At 37.3% G+C, this 13,326-nt stretch overlaps 1 protein-coding gene across 1 annotated transcript in view; it reads right to left on the reverse strand.

Moving 5' to 3' along the window:
- The window catches only part of LOC135472736 (adenylate cyclase type 9-like), a 48,072-nt gene that overhangs the window by 17,451 nt on the left and 17,295 nt on the right, over window positions 1-13,326 (reverse strand). The window contains exons 2-3 of the mRNA XM_064752393.1: window positions 2,570-2,653; window positions 1,072-1,250 (exon numbers count right to left, since the gene is read on the reverse strand). Coding sequence (XP_064608463.1) covers window positions 1,072-1,250; window positions 2,570-2,653 — 263 coding nt within the window. The remainder of the gene's footprint in view (window positions 1-1,071; window positions 1,251-2,569; window positions 2,654-13,326) is intronic.

Genomic DNA, 13,326 nt, shown 5'->3' on the forward strand with positions numbered 1-13,326 from the left:
TCGGCTGTGTGTGGGAAAGTCTGCCAACAAACTGCGGATGGTCGTGGGTTCCCCCCAGGCTGTGCCCGGTTTCCTCCCACCATAATGCTGGCTGCCGTCGTATAAGTGAAATATTCTTGAGTTTGGTGTAAAACACCAATTAAATAAATAAATAAATAAATCAAATCCCGTGTATGAAAACATTTTGTGTTGATACAGTTAAATTCCATATAAAATATAATGGCTGCAAGATTGAAACAATTACAGTATTTATCCATACGCACTAAGAGATGTTGGGTACAAAACTGAAAACTTCTCTATCTAGCATACACTTACAATTATGACATGAGAGAAGGAATAATCAGGGTTTAACGTCCAATTGGCAATATTTCAGCCACATCATGGTGATTTTAAGAGAAATAAAGAAACATGTTTATTTATTTATTTTTGTTTGAATGCCATACTCAAGACTTTTTCACAAGCCAGTTTCATGTGTGCAAGAAAACCGGAATGCATGAAGTACACCATCAACCCTTTGAAAGTTCCTGACAAACTTTATTACATGTGGCATTTGTAATATTGGTGTCTCCTGTAAACACCATGACTTCTACTCCTCTTCAGAATTTTACCAAATTTGAAGACAAACTGGCATGATCTGGATTTCAACTCTTCACCAAGAAAATGAAAAGCCATTAAGTTAAAAACTATAACTCTTACATAAGTATAACATAAAAATATAAAATCTGACTGGCACAAAAACTACAACTGACACACTATCCTTTCCCGTTTATAGCTGGCTCTTAGAAGTCGATCTACACTCCAGCCTAATTCCCACACAATCGACAAATGATCTCAGTCAAGTAGCATACATTAAATTACCCCATAACTTGTACAGACAACTGTTTCCCAGCTGACAGGATTCTCACAGACCTACACATTAGACATTTCTTATAGCCTATGCAGTATCCTTTATCGACTATCTTATATTTCCTAAGGATTTTATGGACATTTTATGGATTTCGGAAGCAAGTCTTACAGATTATCTTGTAAGAAGGTCCTCATAGTCGGAATATCATATGTCAGGTGACTTACCTCTTGAGACGACTGAGGCTGATCTTTGGTCATCAAAGCGGCTTTCTCTTCGCTCTGGTCAGAGAGCGCTGTGTCGTCAATGGTTACACTCACATCTCCGTGATGTTCAGGTGGTGAACTCGGTTCACTAGTCGCTATCTCTGGGTGTTTTCTCCCCACAATGAAATACGTCTTAATTTCTTTAATAAATATAAGAATGGAAAGCCAATAAACAACTGCCAATAAAATCAACCACTATTCTCAACCATATATGAGGCAATGACCACGTTAATGTTGTGAGAATTATAATGGACAAAGTTGTCTAAAAAATGCATCTTATTTATATGTTATCAGTTTGTACTGATACTTTAATTCACACTGTAACATCAAGTCACCACGAGGAGAATCATAGTAAATATATTTCAGGCTTTGCAACTTTGGCACAATAAAAAGTGATCATTTTCTCACCAGTTTTTACACAACAATTTAAATGTACAATTATACAGTTACTCAATAGCAGTGGTCTTCGGTATGTATGACTAAAATTATACTAGTTTAACTACAAGGGCTAGTTTTACGCCTAAAGTACCGCTAGTATTTCCCCCTGACATGCCCAATGCTTTACAGTTTCTATTTACCATGCTTACAAGTTAAAAGTTATTGACAGCTGGTGTCTCTTTTCGGAACAACACCCGATCAGAAACGTTCAAAAGGCTTCTTTATGAAGCCCAATAAAAGCCTTGTTTTACATGTACAGATATAGTACAACACTGCATATTTCCGTTTTCCATTGGTGGGATGGTTGTTGTTAGTTTTTGCTTTGCTTTTTTTCATATAATATGCAAAACATTTCATTAAGCATTAACATTTATCTTAAAGAAAACTGTGGTTCACACCCAGGTTTTAGAATGTTCTGGGCAAACATGTTATTTGACAGACAGAACACAGACAATTTTGTGGCATTTCCAGATATTATTTACAAAACAAGGAAAATATGTCAAACGGACATTGGGATTGTGGAAAGATTTCCACCTGCTGGTACAAGCCAAGATGTTGACAAACCCTGCAGGTGTTGGTTCTCAAGTTATGCGACTCACAGACATAGTGCCTTACATCCAGCTTCTTGTATCTATATTCACTACTTTATCGAACTAATCTTAAGACAGAAGAGTGTCTTTAACCTCACCATCACACTGTACATACAATAAAAATCACCAGTCATCATTACAAGCCCATCTCACAACAAAACTTTGCAATTTTCATAAAATTTCAGGAACACCCAATGCACTGATTTTAATTAATGTCATAAGGAATTCTAATGCTGATACAAAAAAGAAAACACACAAAAATGCAAGATTAGGCCTGAAACAAATGTATAGCCGACATGTAGCTTTGGGATACATATACATGTATCTATTTTTGTGAGGAGAAACTCCCAACCTGAAGCAGTTTTTTTTTTTTTGCTTCTTAATTAGAGAATGGGAATTTTCTTCACATTTTCTGTCGTATAAGCACTCACTTCTCTCCTCCTCTGTATGACGAACTGCAAACTTGGATGTGGCGGTATCGTAATGCTCAATCAGGACTTTAAATGTGCGGTTATCTGAAATGACAGAACAAACCAATCTGTGAAAAGAGCTGGACACTAAAAACTGACATGTCTATGCAACAAAGCTGTGAAAAGAGATGTAAACACAGAGAGAAATGCATAGCTCAAAATACCCTATCTTTGTAAGTAATGGCAGAAGTCTGCAACTTCCCAATGCCTAGTCTCCACGGAACAGTACACAAGTTATGTAATCTGTAGAAGCTCTCGCCACCTGGTGGAGAAATATGCCAACCTCTTGGGTGGAAATTGTGAACTGAATCATGGGAAATCTGATGTAAACTGCTGCTACAAGAACTGCTTACACCATGAAACCAAATCTCTGTATTTGAAAACTTACAATTTCGCTAGTCATTGTTGCTCAGCAGTTAATAGCCCATTGACAATTTTTACATTTCCAAGCAAACTCTAAAACAATTACTATCACAGACATCGTTGTCCTTTTATAAAACTTCCCGTTGTTGTAATGTTTTTTAAGGTGCATTTCAATACAACAAAAATGTTCGGAACATTTTTTTCCCACCATGCATCAGCCGTTTCTCAAATAGAAAAAAAACACAAGGCTGCACAGATATGTCACATAAGGTGTTAGAGATCAAAGAAAAGCGTAAAGTCTTATGGAGACTAGCTATAGAGAAGTTGCATGCTTCTAGTTAATGGACTTCTTGTAATGGTAAAATGAAATCTCCAGTAAGTGTAATTTTAAACACCTTGGCTTTAAGCTCAATATATCCGTAACTTTGTACTGAAGCGATTCAAGACATAATCATTTACGTATAAATGGATTTCTTGCTCCTGAAATAAAGACTTCAGAAAATAAGCATCAGTGATACACAAATTATGTATCACTGATGCAAAAGCATAATATATTTTTGCACATTGATGGTCGTTACTACACATCGTGTTGCCTCAAAATTATGTGTCTTTCAAAATACACATGTATACACATTTAATGTATTATTTCCTACACATAAATGTACGTGAAGTAGTGAGGTTTTAACTGCATATTAATACAGAACATGTGCCACCAATAGGTTGCCGAAAGTAAGTGAAATAATACTGAGTCTATAGTTATGGTCTGGAACTATTTATTTATTTATTTATTTGATTGGTGTTTTACGCCGTACTCAAGAATATTTCACTTATACGACGGCGGCCAGCATTATGGTGGGAGGAAACCGAGCAGAGCCCGGAGGAAACCCACGACCATCCGCAGGTTGCTGCAAGACCTTCCCACGTACAGCCGGAGAGGAAGCCAACATGAGCTGGACTTGAACTCACAGCGACCGCATTGGTGAGAGACTGGGTCATTACACTGCGCTAGCGAGCTAACCGACTGAGCCATGGAGGCCCCACTGGTCTGGAACTAAAAGATCTTAATTACATTTCTCAATTCAGAATGTAATATAACTACTCTCAGTGGCATGTAGAAGTTGGTGAGGAAATACGCCAACAATATGTTCTTAAAGGATATATTCAAGTTCTTGGGTTTATTAACGCATCGTCTGGAGGTAGATGAACATAACACGTTAAACTGATTTGTTGATGCTTGTAATTCATCAACCTGTTTGCATAAATGTAATACTTTTATACACTTTGTAAATCGCCTTGTTTGGTTTGGCACCATGATTTTCTACTTTATGTGAAATACATGTGTACACACTACCAAGGTTTAGTACACAACCACAACTTGTAATTCTACACCATGTCACATCAAACTTCAACCACTGATACAATAAACTGCTGAAAATACGAAATCACTACAGGCAAGTACTTGTAGTGGATAATCCATTTAAATTTGGTGCTTGCTACATGAAGTGCCGAAAATTTATCACAATTGGTTTTACAGGTGCCCAGTAAATAGACTTTTACATACATGTTGTTTGCACAGTATCTAATACAAATTAAACTGATGAAATTGCCCAATAAGCAGAATGCCATTCCCACTCTCACGTTCCAATGTCAAATCTTCTCCACAGGCTGTTTCTTTAGGAATTGTAGACTCTATAAAACACTAAGTGAATGAAATGCATTTTCTGCTTGAAAGACGATTAGACAGGCCATTTGTCATCTCAATATCTGATGCTGACATATTAAGTTCATCTGATTTATTGGAGGCTGTGAATGGAGAAGGCAATAATAAATCACACTCGCATACATTATCAACACCCTCACTTGAAATGTGGATGTTATTTCAGGCAGGGATGACAAAATGGCCTTTAAAAATGCATCTATCTTTTCATTAAGGATTCAGTTAAGTGCTTCACAGTCTTGCTGTCTTCCAAGAAAACACAACTCTGGTTTCTCTTCAAATCCAAGAATAAATCTCATCCATTCAAAGAAAACACCTGTTAAAAGGGACTTGACAAGGACATGAGGAAATGCAACAAAACTCTGCCAATTACACAAAACCTGGAACCAATTGTACACAGCAGGCAGCCAGCAACGTCTGGTGATTCAGAATTGTGGGAGCATGATCAATTATACCGTGACAAACAGAACCTCCAAGGCCATTAAAGACTCCCAGATTCTACAGCAGCCATTGCTCTGGGAGATGAAATCTTAATGAATATTTTATGCCTCTGTTCATAGTCAATATACATGTGCTTCTTCATCCGTATGAACGTAAACTGTGCCACTCCTAAAATTTGATTGTTTTCACTAGAGAACCCCCCAAGGCACTTCCTGTCAGGACACACAATTATACACGCAGCCATCTAGCTTTTTAGTCCCTGCATCTGAGATTTAAGTTCTATACAGAGTAGGATTAAATAAATTTAGGTACTTGATGCCTTCACTGTGGAGAGATGCCAAAGAGAGTTCTTGTGCACAAAGCGGTATCCGCAAACAACACTTGAATATAAATATGCATGTACTCTGATAGGCCCAGTAGTTACTCTTATGCCTCTACATTTTCACATATGAAAGAGCAAATTTCACTGCAATTTATGCACATTTATAATTTGATGCTGGAGGCAAAAACTACATTGGTTGGACTGACCAACTTAAGGGCTTCACAAAAAGTATAATTGTATCAATCTACAGAGAATGATGCCTTCAGAATATGCTTGAATAAACACACTGCAAACAAGTGGAAATATTGAAGAATTACAGTAACATTTACAGCTTCACTTGTTCAATACACAAAGAAGGAAACCAATTCAAAAATAATTCCTCAAGGCCTGAAAGTGAACCCAGGGACACAGGTTCTTTGTGTCACTGATAAGAAGTTTAAAGCTTTTTCTTGCTATATGGTGATCACCGTCATGAGCTATTCTTCATGAGAATATATTAGGCATATACATGTATACATGTATATATTGTACAGGTTAAATTGGTTATTCATGTCCAGCATGTCTTAAATACTGTACTGATTTTCTTCTTGTAATTAAACAACCATTCTAACAACGGTGAAATCATTTTAGAGAAAGTATCAAGAGCTTTTACACATGAAATTCCTACTGACAATAATGAAAATTGTGTGTTTTGTCTTAATTCTTTATTATATTTTCTTTTAATGTCTTGTCATGAGCATCGAAGAATTATCTGTAAAATTATGCAGCACGTGTATATGTGTGTGTGTGTGTGAAAAGAACAAAAAAAAACAAATAACTGTCGAACTAATGAAAGACATCCAGTTGATCCACTGAACAGTTTAGCATAATAAATAAGGAAATTATTAAACTCCAAAGAAATTCATTTTGACGATCTCAATATACCGACTTTAATGAAGTCATCCTCGGGAGAAAACTCCTGAGGATGCCTTAATTAAACTCGAAACATTGAGATCTTCAAAATCATCAAGAGTTACTTTGCTTTTTTAATCAGAATGCCTTATGTTTTTTGTTTACACAATGCTGAAGTCAACTCAAAATCTCATCTAAATCAGACTGGAAACAAGGCTAGACTGTGCCCTTACACCAGGAGGCCATATTCACAAACTGACCACCCATTCGGCCACTACAGCATCAACGCCCACAAGACATGATGTAGGACACAGCGATATTCACTGGACAAATACAGGAAAGGCTATTTGGTTCCGCATTAATTCTGACCATGTTTGCCACAGAATAACTGACAACACTAATTCTGGTTGAGTCGGCATGTCCAGATGTCAGGCTCCCACAGCAATATCACACACTGCCCCAGTAAATATCTGCTAAATATCCGTCGACCTACCAGCTCTCCCATCTCCAAGTCCAATCAATATCTACCAAATTCAGCATCAATGTCGGAAATACCAATGCCACACATAACCACTCCATAGCTCAGATAAATAAGATCAGTTCAAATATTTTATCAGAAAGTTTTATTGTCCAAGCAAACACTAGTGCCACTTCTCAGATGTGGTTATTTTCAGATTATCATTTAAATAAACTTTGCGCCCTACAAGCTGTGATGGTTCGACAAATCTGGATATGCTAGAACAAAAAAAAAAAAAAAAGCAGCAAAGAATATTCTAAAACTGTGAAGCCACTCAGAGAAATGATGGCGGCTATTGATTACCACAGCAGCCGGTGCTTCAAATTTTGGAAAAGAGCTATAATTTTGAAATTTAAACAACCTGTAATTTGACTATAAAAAGTGCATTTTTAGAGGCAAATAAATGTCATGAAATATTTCTTTTGGTGTCGAGACCTGCAGTTTTCCAGTATAATATCATCCTACATCTACCTTTCCAACAAAATCAAATCGAGATTTTTAGGTTGTTCACTGTACCATGTTATATTAATCTGAAGGATCAAGTAAGAAAGATCTTTATTAAAATCAAATTAAGAACAAATCGATGAATGATCGTGGATTAATGCCACATTGGCCTATTTAACCAAAATGTGACAACAACCTATTAGAGCCAGGAAACAGTTTATTGCTATCGGCACGAGAATGACAACTTCAAAAAGACGAAAACTGTAACAATCATTAAAGAAATCAAAAATGACCCAGATTATTATCATGAGTAAGACTTATGAATAAGAATAGTAGAATGATACGAACATTGGAACACATGAAAATGCAAGTGCAAAACAATTCATGTAGCATGTGAGCATATACAAATGTAGGTCATGCTAACTTGAGCACCAGTAGAGCCCTTACCATCTACATAACACTATAACATTATGAACTGTTCATACAGCTCTGGATGTTAGTGTACATCCTCACTCCCAGTTAACTTGGTGTACTGTTTCATGTCATAAGCACTGAAGCCTCTTATTTTGGCCTGACCCTATTTGCAAGAGAAGGTATCTACGTGTTTGTGCTGTGCTGCAAAGCTTCTCAGCCTTCTTTCGTCTCCAACTCTGCAGGGAGCCTCATCTCAGCTATACACCTGCATGTGCACGGAAAAACAAGAAAACCTTCTCAATTTTCTACATCGTATTCCAACTACAGTTTCGCATACAGAGTCTTTGAACAGAGCAGAAGTTTGACCTGCAATTACCATATGATGACAAAACTGAGAAAGTTTTCTCGGTTTTTTTTTTCTTATACCTGTTATCGGCAAATTCAAATTCTTACAGGTGTATAAACAGTACATACAGATGTGGATTATCTAGTATGTGTGAAACACACCTTTAAACATTAAACTACTCAAGACAATCGGATAACTTTTTAATGTCTTTCGTGAAAGATCACAAAATTAATTACTTTGAATGCTTGTGTGTACATAAACTCCTTTAGCTACATTCAAGCCTGTCTTTCTGTCTCAGTCGTCCAGTTCTCGGACAAGAGAGTTTGCCACTCAATATTTTTACCTTTATTGAACGTACCATTTTGTTCAAGAGGATTACCCCAAGCTCTCCTATCTGTCGTTTTATTAGGTTCCTCCATGCCTAACAGCTTCAGTCGAAAGTCCACTTTTAGTAGCAATGAGTAAGTCGCAAGTTCAAATTCAGCTCCCACTACTTTGGCTGAAGCTTTAAGTCAGGGGGTTTGCCAGGTACCTGGTGGGGAGCACTCTCTACTGGGCTCTATTCAGTTTGCTCAACATATAAACTCAACTGCTATCAGTAATGTGAAATATTCTTGATTTTCGTGCACATCACAAATGAAATTAAATTTACTCATCTGATTGTTGTTTGTTGATTGTTACAATACTCATCAATGACATAAATACATACACACATTTACACTGTTAATCTCAGTCAATACCTGTATCTTATAGACCAAAATAAAGCCGAAAGAAGTCACTCACCATGTATCAATACTAAGTTCATTTCCTATTTAATACCACTTTGAATGGTAATTTTTTAAATTTTTTTCACTGTGCTAAATATTAAGAGAGTAAGATTAAAATGTGACTCGTATTAAAGTTGTTCTTCTCACTAGAAGAATCCCTCTCCGTCCGTACATGGGAAGGTCAGGCAGCAAGCTGTGGATGGTTGTGGGTTTCCTCCCACCATAATGTTGGCTGCCGTTGTATAATTGGAATATTCTTGAGTACTATGTAAAACACCAATCAACATGACTGCAGTGCTGAAGTTTGTAGGTTTGTGGAGTTAATGCGGGTTAGGAGATTCAAGTTGATCAATAGGTTTCAATCAAACAAATCCAGCAGATAACTTTCACCGAAATGTCTAACTGTGGAACCGTCTAATTAGTGGCGGTAGCTTCATTTAGCAATGCCGAACTAGTGTTCTCAAAGATCCACGCAGATTGAATTTTAGTTATACACAGGCTGTTGAATCTTCAGGTCATTCCCAGTCTCATTGACCCAATTCTGATATGTCTAGATGATAGTCAAGGACTTGACGAATAGCAGACAAAGTGAAGCTCGGTATTTCTACCCTCGATTTGGAGCGAAATAGGTGACCGGCTAAACACCCAGACCATCTGGTTCAATTTACCCCCAATCACCCTCTGCACCAATCACAGCCTTTGTTCCAACATGCAGCCAACAATTAAAAGCCCCCCTGCTATTCTTATGCACCAATGTCCACAACCCTAATAAATAATAAAGCACCAGCACAAACCAATTTTGACACGCCCTTATCGGCAACTCCAAATACGGAAGAAGGCCAGAATCCGCACAGCATGAAGTGTGAAGCGCCCTTTGAATGTGATCCTCAAATCCTGAATCATGTCAGACAATCTTCCTTATTACAGGAGAACTGACCAGATTGGCCACCCTCCAAAACGCTGGCAGAGAGCTGGGAGAGACAAGTGCTGCAGATGATGATGTTATGTGACACAAGACTCACTCTGCCATTAACACAGGCCTGTTTATTTGCTCTTGTTTATTTATTTATTTGATTGGTGTTTTACGCCGTACTCAAGAATATTTCACTAATACGATGGCAGCCAGCATTATGGTGGGAGGAAACCAGGCAGTGGGGGAAACCGACGACCATCCGCACGTTGCTGCCACACATTCCCACAAATGGTAGGAGAGAAAGTCAGCTTGAGCTGGACTTGAACTCACAGCCAGCACATTGGTGAGAGGCTCCTGGGTCATCGCTGCGCTAGTGCGCTAACCAACTGAGCCACAGAGGCCCCTTCCTCTTGTTTACAGCAGAGATCAAGAGCGGGTTGTCTTCAAAGAGTAGGAGGTCGAGTAACCAGATCATCCTTAGGGACTAAACATCAACCACACGCACACACACCACGGCCTCCATGACCTCCACGTACCCTATGGTCAGACTGGTACATTTACACAACACACATTAAGCGTAGAAATGGCACTAGTACTATTAACCAGTAACCAGACACAAGTATTCACGTTTACGTATGACTTCTGCTGATACATGTTATTTGAACCTTAAGAATAATGCCAACAAGGTACCAAGTCCATGCTGAATCTACCATTGTTCTGAATTCAAGAAGTTCACTGAAGTGGTAGAAAAGATACAGATATCAACATGTCACAAATCAAATTCTTCCATCCAAAACACTGGAAACAAGCACACAAACCATGAAGCGTTTACAAAACCACACTCCTCTATCAGGCATTTAATTATGTTAATTTGGGCACACGCTGTATTGTAATATTTGGCATTAATTTGTGGAAGGTGTTTCTTAACTCAATTACTGAACCAACAGTTGCTGACCTGGTCATTAAACTTCCCAAGTTTGAGATGTGAAAGTGAGTGAGTGAGTTAGTGCTTGGGGTTTAATGTCGTACTTAACAATTTTTCGGTCATATGACAGCAAAGAAGTCCTTGTTGCAGGACAGATTTCCACCGCTCTTTTATCTAGTGCTGCTTCACTGAGACGCCTTAACGAAGGCAAGCCTTTATACTAATACTGGTCAACCAGTCGTTGCACTATCCCCTTCATGCTGAATGCCAAGTTACAACTTCCTCTTTTAAGATCTTAGTTGTGATTCAACCCAGACTGACCCTGGATCTACCGCTCCCGAAGCCGACGCTCTATACAACCTTCACTTAAAAAAAAAAAACATGCATGCCTTTACAACCACATTCATTTGCCAACTAAAAGCAAAAAATGGGCAGGGTAAGTCTGTTCTTCGCACTTTTGCTAATGCAACATTCTTCAGTATTATTATACAGAACATGACAGTCGCTAAGTCGCCAAACAAAATGAAATTTTCTTTGAAACTACAAAGTAAGGAGAGACAAAAGAGGTATTGGTGCCCTTTTCTTTGAACACCAATGTCAGAGCGATCCGATAAGTATGCTGCAGTTCAAACTGCTCCCATTTCAACACCCACTGTTCGTCACACTGCTAGTAATGATAAAACCAGACCTATCAGATGTTTTACCCATTTTGCCCAAGAACTACCTCCAATTTTTCAGCTCTGGAGTAAAAATAGTAAAGTTTTGCAGACTTGACTGATGCTATTTGACAGAGTGTGAACTCCCATTAACCCTCTGACTGACATTCTTTCTGATAACCATACCCAGGCAGCAACTGCAGGTAACCAATCATTCAACCAGGCACTACAAAACCTAAAAGCCTAAATTGCACAAGCACAGATCATCCACTCCCCAAATAAACAGTTTAACACAGCCTAATTTAGCAAGAGTTTGCAGGTAACACAATTATCACTCCACAATAAACATATCTGCAATAAGGAAATGTTTTCAGTTCAACATGGTCGAGCGATCATATTTCTTCCAAACCAAGTTTCATTCTGGAGTTCTGCCAAAACCTTGATGGGTTTTTTTTACGGTCAAACAAAAACTGTTCCGTGTGATGTGAAAGTAATAATATTGAATGCAGCAAAATGCAAATTTGTTAAGGAAAACCTATACTAAAGATATTTTTGGTTTTCAAAGAGGACGGATATAAATAAATGCGTCATGTGATGAATGGACTGATCTGAACTGTTTTCTGACCCCATGCAAGTCTGTAACATTTCTCAACCCACATATGTGTGTATATAGACTGCAGAGTTCATTAAATACACATCAGACATCATTACAAGTAGATCCCATATACATACACACCTACATATATTAAATATATATATTAAATGCAGCAGTCCATGAATTCACATCTTATTTCTGTACATGTCAGCTAAGAACAACAAAACAAATAAAAAACATGCAATTTAAATCATCACATATAAAGGAATCAAATAAATTAAACTTTTTTTTTTATTTTAAGACTGTGTTGTCAGGGATGACTGCATATTAAATACAACTTCTCTCTCTCTCTCGATATATATATATATATATATATATATATATAAAACTTTTTTTTTTATACACCCACACATATGCATATATATACACAAAGACAAGCTACAACGTTAAAATCTGTCAAATTATTCATCCAACCACAATGTGATGAGTTAGATGTGTATGTGACATTCGTCAGTCATTAAATGTAACTTGAAAATTAGAACTGCTACAGAAGCCTGGGGTTGTTATACATGTACAGCAGCTAAATCGTTTGTTTTTTTTTGATCCACAAAAACTGTCAGTTTCACCATTTTATTACCACAAAGGTATGAAAATTTTATTATTTGGGATCCCAATCATCTGACCCCCAAACCCCTTTCATGGATCCAAAAATGCCCAGCGTCAGTCCCGCACACAATACTGCTTCTTATCCATGATAACTAAACACAACTTATACACATGTACACGTATCTTTTCTCATGAAAATTCATTTTTGAACCTGAATTTATTCAGAATTTTTTCCCTTTTTTGGTAAACTTCATTAACGCTCAATATTACAGTCTGGAAAACAGGATTTTATATTTGTTCCTCTTCAACAAATTCTTCTTTACCTTTAAAAATGAGAAAACAATTACATGTAAGTACCATACTTTGCATGGTTTTACTTCAAAAAATAAAAAGCCATTAATTACACAAGGCCCATCATATTTGCATAACTTGCATATAATTTGCACATTTTTATCCAATATTATGGTGTCAAATATAGCAATGCATAACCTTTTTTGGAGGAGGAATCAGAGGTGAATTAAAACGTTGATTTTATTATGACATCTGATAAGTGGATTCTGCTACGATATACAACTGTACAACTACAACATAACCTGACAACAAAATCATGATTTTCAGTCAATTGTCCAATCCATGTACACTGTACATGTACATCCTTTGGGTATTCAGCTCATTGGGTACCTTATATATACATTGCTCAACTTCCACTCCTAGAAATTTTTCTGCTTCAGATTTTATTAGCATGAATTCATACACAAACCTAAATTTTCATGAAGATACTTATTTATTTGATTGGTGTTT

This window comes from Liolophura sinensis, chromosome 8 (genome assembly GCF_032854445.1).
Source record: "Liolophura sinensis isolate JHLJ2023 chromosome 8, CUHK_Ljap_v2, whole genome shotgun sequence".
Classification (NCBI taxonomy): Eukaryota; Metazoa; Mollusca; class Polyplacophora; order Chitonida; family Chitonidae; genus Liolophura; species Liolophura sinensis.